The following is a 10,208-nucleotide window of genomic DNA, read 5'->3' as shown; positions in this document are numbered from 1 at the left end:
AAGCTTTTTTTTTGCATATCTTTATAAAACACATTTAGCTGAACAAAAAGGATTTTGAAGATGCCAAACTTCAAACAGCCCTAAGCCCCAGGCACTGGAGCCTGTCATGTGTGGAGATGCTATCAGAGAGCGGTTTCACGATCAATGGTACGGGCTGAAGCACTGTGGGGGACAAGCACTTTAGTGCCAGGAAAAAAAAACGCTTATGTTAATTCATGATTTTTGCATATTGCGTCATTAAATCTTCCGCGATAGTCTTGAATAATGCATCTCGAGTCAGTGGAACTGATGAGATGTCTTTGTTTGCTGATCCATGTGGGTGTTGTGTTTTTGTCCTTTAAGAATTACCATGTCCTACAGTGTGACAGTCCCATCAGCTGTACTGAGTACTAATACTGGAGGGAGTGGGGTGGGCTTGGGTCTTTGGGTTGTGCAGTTTTTCATTTGCCCTGATTGAAATCAGGGGCAGCATAGGGGTCAGGACTGAAAGATTGTGGCTACAAATCCCTGCTGCGTATGCATCCCTGCTGGATGTGTCTTTGGTGTTATTTATTCCTGTTGGTTCTGTACTTGAGCTTCAATCAAGATTGAAAAACCTTGGGGTTATATTCAATTCTGGCTTAACATTCGACCCTCATGTGCAGCATACTGTCAGAACATCTTTTTTTCACCTCAGAAATATCGCTAGACTACGCTCTATGCTATCACTAACTGTGGCTGAAAAGCTGATCAACACATTTGTGTTCTCCCGAATTGTAATGCTCTACTCAGCTGCATACTGCAGTATGTCCAAAATTCAGCAGACAGAATCCTGACCAGGTCTAGTGCAAGTGTTCACAATGCTCCTATCCTGGAGTCCTTGCACTGGTTTCCGGTCAAATTCCGTGTAGACTTTGCTCACCTATGGCTTGGCACCTCAGTACCTGTCTGAACTTTTATCGCCCTACTCCCCACCTCGCAACCTCCGCTCTTCAAATTCTGCTCTCCTTACTGTCCCCCAAGCCCGTCTACATTGTATGGGTGACAGGGCCTTCTCCTGTTATGCCCCCAAGCTCTGGAACTCTCTGCCCAAGGATATCAGAGAGTCACCTTCTCTAAACTCCTTCAAATCCAGACTCAAAACCCTCTTCTTCAGAAAAGCCTTGACTTAACTGGTTCCATTCTTCACCCCTCTGTTTTTCTTAGTAATAATAATAATAATAATAATAATAATAATAATAATAATAATAATAATAATAATAATAAACTTTATTTTATATAGTGCCTTTAAAGGTGGCTTCTCAAAGCGCTTTACAGGATGACAATAAGAATAAATAAGAAGAATACAACAATAAATAAGAAGATTTCACAAGATAGGACACAATTATAATTACAACAATACAACAATAACAATAGAGGAGACCGTGGATGGTGGTATTAAGAAGAGCAGAGGGGTGAAGAATGGAACCAGTTAAGTAAAGGCTTTTCTGAAGAAGAGGGTTTTGAGTCTGGATTTGAAGGAGTTTAGAGAAGGTGACTCTCTAATATCCTTGGGCAAAGAGTTCCAGAGCTTGGGGGCATAACAGGAGAAGGTCCTGTCACCCATACAATGTAGAGGGGCTTGGGGGACAGTAAGGAGGGCAGAATTTGAAGAGTGGAGGTTGCGAGGTGGGGAGTAGGGCGATAAAAGTTCAGACTGGTATTGAGGTACCACCATCCACGGTCTCCTCTATATATTGTAATTGTGTTTTATCTTGTGTATTCTTCTTTTTTATTGTTGTTGTCATCCTGTAGAGTGCTTTGAGAAGCCACCTTTAAAGGCGCTTTATAAAATAAAGTTTATTATTATTATTATTATTATTATTATTATTATTATTATTATTACTTCAGACTATCTACTTGGAAAAATACGTATGAGTTTTCCAGGGACAGTCACAAACTTTCAGTTTACCTAATACCACAGAAACTAGGATAACCTCTGGCCTAAAGAATCTCTAGATGAGCACAGACCTTAATTTTTCACTAGTTGAGAGCAATAAAATGTTTTTACCAAATCTGACTCATAGCTGAAGCAGGAGGAACACATCGAGTCTGAGACTTACAGTAAGTCTGTTTAAAAGCTCGCTGTTTTGGGGACCCTTAAGAATGTCGAGGTTTTGTGATTATCAATGGATGTTAACTACAGGGAAAATCCAGTACTTACAAAATGTTTTGAGTTGTTTTCATTTCATTTCAAATGTCATGAGTCATGCTGTCAGAAGTCCCTTCAGTTCTTACAAGCCAGTGGCACTGGTTTGTGAGGGTGTTTAAAAACAGAACCAGACTAATCACAAAACACACGCAAGACCACAAAAATCCAGGCAGTTAAAAAAGTTAACATTTTATTTTTTTTGTCTGTTACATCAAAGAGAGGGAGAGAATAAGTGTCAATCAAGGTGACCTGCATTTCCAGTGATGAGCTTTTGAAGAGCCGATGCTTTCAAGACTCCACCAGAAACGCACCATATAGAATATCCACTCCTTAAGGCCAAACAATTATTTTTGCTTTTCTCTGCCCTTTGGGTTGTTGTCAGATACTTCCATATTTTGTTTCTTCTTTTTGTCAGTTCAAAGTCCTGTGGGAGCTGATTGAAATCAGAACTGGAACGGAGGCAGTCCAGGTCAAGGGGACATATCCTTGGAAATGTATTTATTAGTATCCTTAAGCTGCTGTCAATCAAACTGCAGGAACAGTCAAATACTAATTTCTGATTGTCATGCAATGGCAGTGGTGTGATTAAAAAAAACTGTAATGCAAGATTTGCAAAATATTTTACATAGATATTTTTACGCAGTTTTTTCATTGATTTTGATCGATTGGATTATCAGAAGAATTTGCATAAATACTGAAGGACATCTCGTGTCAGAACGTAAAGATTTCCTCCAATACCCCAAAGAAGAGCATATTCCCTGTCTGAAAATACAACATCGTCCTCTAGTGGTCATTGTAAGCCATGCATCCTTACTTTCTTAAAAGGTGGTGCTCAGATGGGACAGGTAACAAACATGGCTTCTTTGATGGCATGTTCTTACTGGGGTCCTGTAGTCATGTGATGGAAGGAGCCCCAGAAGTGCAGGGGACTAGAGAATACAGTCTGATCGTGGGTGAAGAGGGCATTGCGTGGCTCAGAAGATAAGATAAGATCACTTTATTGGCCGTATACAATTTCTTGTATTAGGGATTTGTCTTTTCACAGACCCCAGCTTGCTCTCCATGAGACACACAGACAGGGAGAGAAGCTTGGGGTCAGAGTGCAGGGTCAGCCATTTATACGGCACCCCTGGAGCAGTTGGGGTTAAGGGCCTTGCTCAGGGGCCCAACGGAGTTGGATTCCTCTACCGGCCGCGGGATACAAACTGGCAACCTTCCAGTCCCAGGCGCAGATCCTGAGCCACAGAGCCACCGCCAGGCCCCTCTGCTTTCGTCCACTGGCAAACCCACAGTTTGCTGACTGGTAATGGCGAAACCTAAGCAGTGCTTCCTTCAGTCCTGGGGGGGTTGGGGAGACGAGTTCAGGCAAACTCCTGCACCACCAGCTCTTTCAGGGAGAGCTGGGACACTGGACCCCTCTGCGCGTCCCTGGCCTGGGTCAGCTCCTCCTGCAGCTGGGCGATGGGCCGGCCCAGCTCGTAGCCCAGGTCGATCAACATGGCGAGCAGGGGGCACCTGTACTTGTGCCTGCGGAGGCGGCGCACCAGCGCCAGGGCCCTCTCGCCCATGGCGAAGGCGCTGGCGGAGTCCTCGAGGTCCCGGTGGCAGACCAGCGCGGCGCAGAGCGCGGGCACCAGCAGGGCGGGGCAGTGCTGCGCCAGCTTCTCCTGCAGGTTGAGGGCGGGCAGGAGCAGCTCCAGCGCGCGGGCGTACTTGCCGCCGCGCAGGCAGACGTGGGCCTGCCGCAGCTCCGGCTCGGTGAAGAAGGCCAGGAAGGCGGGGGAGTGGCGGACGCAGCGCAGAGCGTACAGCCGCGCCAGGTAGTCCCTGAACGCCACCCGGCGCTCGTCGATGCTTTCCTGGGCAAAGTTGCTCGTCAGCCTCTTCCTCGGGAAGGACACCTCCTCCAGCTCCTCGCTGAAGTCGCGCAGCAGCGTCTGCTGGAGGCGCTCGAAGTCCGAGTAGCGCCGCTCGATGGTCACCTGCTTGGCGTCGTAGCTGCCCGACTTTATCACCACGATCTGGTACATCTGCGGCGCACATGGACAGACAGTCTTAACCCCCGCCCGGCGCACTGGACGGCATTTGTCCCCAGGACACACACTCTCTGCTCGGATATAAGAGACGTTACCGTCCCGAGGGAGGATTGCGTGAGGATCACCAGTGAGCCAGGTAAAAGGACAAGGGATCCGGATCGTCATTCTATCAACCCTTTCCAGAATGAATACAGAAGGGTACATACGTAGCTACGCCACAGAGCAGTGTGAATTAAGAAGATCAAGTAACAGAAGATCTGCATTCATGACAGCTACCCAGCCATGTTGTTGAAGCTGGTACCCTGACTTTCTTCAGGAATTGGCCAGATGAGATCTTTGGATCTATCAGCTACTCATTAACTCACTAACGAGCTAACAGGCTTGATGGGCCAAATGGCCTCCTCTCGTTTGTAACTCTTTATTATGTTTTTCCGAATGACCCATTCTGTTTCACAAATTCACTTATGTTCTTATGAGCCACGCAGACTTCAAACCTCAAAGCCATTTCCACTGCGGTCGAGCAGCGAGCAAACCGTCCAATCTGGCCTCTTTTCTCCTTCCTGCACCTGGGATATCGCCTCAGTGAGCTCACCACGTATCTGCACAGGGGCTGCTCCACGATGCGGGCGGAGGGGATCTCGAACAGCAGCTTAACCGGCTTCTCCCGGGACTTCACCCCCTGCCAGTACTCCTGCAGCTCCTTCGTGGTCATGGAGGAGCTGGAGCTGGGGCTCAGATCCCCGCCTGCAGCGCGCACATGCGGACACACGGCCACAAGCACGGAAGACAGTGACAAAAATAAAAGACTCTTAGAAACGAGTTTGTGTTTCACTGTATTCCGGCGGTTTCTCTGCTCTGCAGCAGCACGCCTGGGCTTCAAGCACTGCGTTCTAAAGAGGCGAAGTGTTTCACGAACCGAGAGCTGCAGGGTCCAGCTGGGGACTTGGTGGTGAAGCCGGGGCATGATGGACACGGTGCCCTGTCCGGGTGTCAGACTCCGCTGCCGGCTGCGTCAATCCATAATCCTCGTCCAGGCAGGGACCCATCTGCCCATCATCACAGGTATCCCCCATTGGCAGAACAGTCTGGGTCTCCCTGTGATGGGACACAGAGTACACAGAGTCCAAGTGTCTTACTTTCATTGCAAAGGACATGAGACACATACAGTATAGTCAATGGATATTGTATACAGAGTCCTAGTGTCTTACTTCCATTGCAAAGGACATGAGACACATATAATCAATAGATATTTTAAACAGAGTCCTAGTGTCTTACTTTCTATGCAAAGGACATGAGACACATACAGTATAGTCAATAGATATTGTATACAGAGTCCTAGTGTCTTACTTTCATTGCAAAGAGCAGCGGGCACAACTGGAAGATATGAGGAAGCACACTGAGGACTGAGAATTGAAAGCACTCTTTTACAAACAGGGGATGGGTGCCTGGAACAAGCCACCAAGACGCTGGATTGAAGGCGATTCCCTGTGAACCCTTGAGAAACAGATGGATGAGATCTTGCAGCCAAAACGAGTGTGATGAGCTGAAGGGTTTTTCATTTGTTACCATTCTGATTTTATAGCCATCTAGGAGTTGTGATGCTTTCATATTTTATCTGAATTTTGCTCGTTCTCTAACTGGAATGTTATGATGGAGAATACAGGCATTTCATATACTACAAATAATCTTGATATGGACATGCATAAAAGCCTAGCTTTGAAGCACAGTCGACAATTAAATTAATCTGTACGTTTCCGATATGATTCATTGGGTTGTTTCCTAACCATTAGTCTGTGATTATCCTGTAAGTGATTTCTGAATAAAAGAAGAAGAACAGTGTCATGAATGGGACAGGGGAGAGAGCACAAAATTTTAGAAATATTTCTCTGAGGCACTGCTTTGTCTTTAGAGGTCTCCATTGGAAACAACAACTTAGAAATGCAGACTGCACTTGGGGAAAGATCCGGAGGTCTTTTAAAATCAATCTGTGCTTTCATTTTCTTAAAGGAGTGATGTAGAGAATTTAGAAATTCGTGTTGCGCGGATATCTCTGGGAAGCGCAGCAAGAGCCCAGGCTGTAGCCTGTGGATAAGTGAGTGCAACTGGGCTAGAGATCAACCAGCTACAGCTGCAGTTCTGCAGGCAGAGCTGAGCTCTCCACTGCAGTCAAGGTCAAATGGAAATGAAAACCCATACGAATCCAAACTACACAACCACAATGAAAGCTTTGTGTTTGAAGAATAATTAATCAGTTTCCCCAGAGAAACTAGATAAACTCAAATGTATTCTAGGGGGTACCCGTCCTTTCGAAGTCGTTGCTATTAAAAATGCTGTTGGTGTACATAACTGAAAATTCCTCCTTTATGGGATAATAACATTATTTTACTTTTTCTTTCACTTGATCCACAGTCTAGCCAAAACACTGGGCTTCCTCTCTCAAAGGTTCTCTCTCTGTTTGTATCCCAGCTGACAGTTTGGCGAGTCTGTAAAATGAGGAAGTGATGCTCTACATGGCTTTGTAGTATAGCACCTCTGTGGACAAGCGCGGGTCTGAAACCAGCATAAATTGTGACGAACTGGGTTTTACCCCTGGCCTCTGACCTCTGAACTCTGACCTCCTACAATACACTTGGCTGGTGAACACTGAACCTCCCTGTTCTGTTTGCATCAGGAGCTGAAATATAACATAAAACTGGGCTGCTTACCCGCACTGCCGTGCCAGTGTATTCCTGTTAATGTTTTCAGTTCCACACCATGCTCACGTGTTGCGCTCTCTTACAAAGGATGAATATGCCATATTGACGGAGGTGAGCATCCTGTTAGCCTGGGCGTTCTGGCCCTGCAAGGTCACGCTAGACTCTGTCAAATGGCACTGCCTAGGGGGAGAAAAAGAGAAACAGGTCTCGGGCTTTGAGGAAGGAAGTGCTGGTCTGCGATGTGTACTGTGATTGGTCTGCGCTCACACTGTGGAGAGGGGGTGGAGGTCTGTGTGTGCAGGGAAGGAGCGGTGCTTGTGTGTGCAGGGCAGAGATGAATCAGCTGGCTTCTGAGTCAGATCTTGCAATCGCTTCCCTTCACTCGGACCCACCAAGGAAAGTGGCTCATACCAAGAGCAGGACCAACCCCTTAAAACAAGCAGGCTAAAAAAGCCAGAGGCCAGCTCTGGTGCTGCTGACTTTCCAATCCAGTGGGCCATGTAAGGTAATTTAAGTATCGTAAAAGATACTTTAGAACAAAAATGTGAATACCCCTCATCTTGTGAAGGAAAAGGTCATTAAACAAGCTATTTGTTCAATTTGATCAATAACTTCAAAGTGTTCTAAATCTTTAGATGCAGGAGACGGGAGACCTGAACTAAGTAAATGTAAGGATCTCCAGGATCTGTGTAAGTCAGACATCTCCAACCCTGATCCTGAAAAGCCCCAGTCCAGACTTTAGAGGCAGCCTTTACATCATCAGTTTCTGAAGGAACTGGTGTATTTAAGACATTCAGCGAGACAAGTGGTCCTCTCACTGACCCATTACTTGCTTAATTGATCAATTACTTAACCAAGTGTCTCTAATCCTTACATAACATGTGATTGAGGGGTGATCTTTAATAATATCTGGTTTGAGGCTCAGAATGACCAGGGTTGGAGATTCCTATGGTAAGTGCCCCCCCAACCTCACTTATTGAATTGAAAAATGTCTTTAAATGTGTCAATATGAGCCAGTAGCAGCTCTCCTGATGTTTTTAATTGCAAATGTTCCAAGTGTTCACACCTGGATTTCTGTGTTCCAAAATCACAGTCACTTCCCCTATTACCATGTTTTAATATATTCTAAGGACAATTATGCTTGGGACCACTGGAATACACAGTAAAGCAATGTTGCTCTTCAAGTGGTAATAATAAAGTTTAGATACAAAAGAAATCCAAACGCGATCGGGCACCTGTTTCTGTATGTGGGGGCGGGACGGAATAAGGTGTCGTTTGATCACTGTAGACCAGCGGATCCCAGCCCACCTTCATCAGAGAACCGAAGTCTTACTTGATCTCAGAAGTTGTCTCAATTGAATATTTGCATTTTATTTCATTTACGAAATTACACGGTTCAAGTTCCAACATGCTTAAGAGCTGGGGAACAGGCAGTTCAAATTCATCTTTTTACTACTAAGTCAATGGAGGGTTTGACTGTATAACTGAGGACTCGGCTGGGACAAAACCAACAGGTGTGTGTGTGGGTCACCGGGACTGGAAGCTTTTACTGTAGGACAAGAATGCAGCTGACACGTAAGAAATTGTCTCGTCTCGGATTTTTTAATCTTGTCAGCATTTGGCTTTTATGTTAGTTTCGGTTGTCCACGTCTGCGATGTTGGTCAAAGAAACGTTTGGATTTAAACCTTATTTATACGCAAAATAGGCTCCAGATTTGATTCTCGAAAAGAAACGGACGGTGAAGCTGAAACTATCCGACTCCTTCAGTGCACCGGTGCAGCGAGTTAACGAGCGTCTCCAGATTGTATGCCGTCCTGCGTGCCGCCCCTCACGGACCTGGTTCCCCAGCAAGGCTTCTCCGTCTGTTTGTCCTCTCAGGGAGTATCTTTTAGGGATTCTGTAAAACACGCGTGTGTGTACATATATATATATACAGTATACACAGTCATCAGTCTAACACCCTAGATCCACGAGGCCGCTTGCTGGAGACGCTTCTCCTTTACGGTCAACATTGACACTTCGTGCGTGTTTATTTGTACTGTTGTACGTGTTACAACAATAATATAGTAATATAATTACAATAACAAATATCAGTGAACAGAACTCCAACGCTGAGAAAATTTAATGAAGACCGCTTCTTAGGAGTTGATAGACTCGTGTAATAGACTCTATGAGGGATAAACGTCAATCCCGCATTTTGACATCTTTAGTGAATACAATTAAAAGTGCGGTTTTATTCTCTTACATGCAATTCCTTACATCTTAAGTAGAACCTCCAGGATTAACCAGCGCATGTTTTATTCCGGGCCAAAATGATTGTGTAGTTCGCATTCAGCTGAAGCTGGGGGAAACAGCCAGACCCCGGCAAAAGTGATATGAAGGAAGGCGGATGAAAAATAAAATCCAGTTATCATGAAAAAAAACATTTAACGAAATCAGTAGTTAGGAGCCGAAAAGTCTTGGGACGCCATTTAACCTGAAAAAAGGATTCTCCGGTAACAATTTGACTGGCACGTACGAAAATAACAGAAAGCGTTCTACAGGACCGTCAGACTTCACAATTAAAACCTACAGGTGATTTTGTGCCACTTCTACAGTGACCTGCTCAGCAACTTATTCAGAGGTTGCACCAAATTAGCATTGGGCTGTGTCCAGGGGCGTGTTTTGGAAATCTGAAATTGCTAGATTGCAGCTGTCTTTAGTAAAAAAGGAGACATTATTTTCATACTGAATTTAAGAACACCCCCCATCGCCTTTGGCACACCTCTTCCCCATTTCACTTCTTTGCCGTAGGTCAATTTCTCGACTTTGCCAGGAGGTCGCACGTACTGTGAGTCGCGCTGTCTGCCGCGTTGAGAGCGCGCTTTCACGGGTCACGGGTCTGCCGAGCACACGGGGAGAACCCGGCCTGTCGGGCATTTTCTCCGGGTAGTAAAGGCAAGGCTTGGTGCATTTTCTCTTTCGTTTTGAGGGAGCTGTTTGCATCACGAAGGGAAGTTCTTCATCACTGTAAGTACTGTATGCCAGGAAGGCGATGCTTCCTGTGCTGTTTTGCAAGCGCCACTTTGCTGTGGGTGTGGAGCTCCAGTAGTGTCAGAACTGTTGAGAGAGCTCAAGGAGGTCAGCAATAGTAATTGACTTCAAGCCGCCCACTGGCGCAGCCAGATCAGGTCAGTTTCGCCTGCTGGGCTTCTGTCCGACTGCCTTCTCAAGTCGAGGTCAGTAACTGTGCTGTGGAAGTCTTCCGTCTTCCAGCAGGCTGGAGTGGGGCTGCTGTCTGGCGGGAGTCTTGGAGGGCCGTGCTG

At 45.9% G+C, this 10,208-nt stretch overlaps 1 protein-coding gene across 1 annotated transcript; it reads right to left on the bottom strand.

Moving 5' to 3' along the window:
• Positions 1-2,334: 2,334 nt before the first annotated feature.
• Positions 2,335-9,871, bottom strand: snx20 (sorting nexin 20). The gene is made up of 5 exons (XM_088614147.1): positions 9,733-9,871; positions 6,912-7,082; positions 5,123-5,301; positions 4,799-4,950; positions 2,335-4,200 (listed from the first exon to the last, which is right to left on the bottom strand). The coding sequence occupies exons 3-5, from the start codon at positions 5,277-5,279 to the stop codon at positions 3,532-3,534; spliced, it is 978 nt and encodes a 325-aa protein (XP_088470273.1). The 5' UTR covers positions 5,280-5,301; positions 6,912-7,082; positions 9,733-9,871; the 3' UTR covers positions 2,335-3,531.
• Positions 9,872-10,208: the final 337 nt, after the last annotated feature.

Source organism: Lepisosteus platostomus, chromosome 20, assembly GCF_059453375.1.
Source record: "Lepisosteus platostomus isolate fLepPlt1 chromosome 20, fLepPlt1.hap1, whole genome shotgun sequence".
Taxonomy (NCBI): Eukaryota; Metazoa; Chordata; class Actinopteri; order Semionotiformes; family Lepisosteidae; genus Lepisosteus; species Lepisosteus platostomus.
Note: the sequence above shows the minus strand (reverse complement) of the source record. Positions and strands in the feature narration are given on the sequence as shown.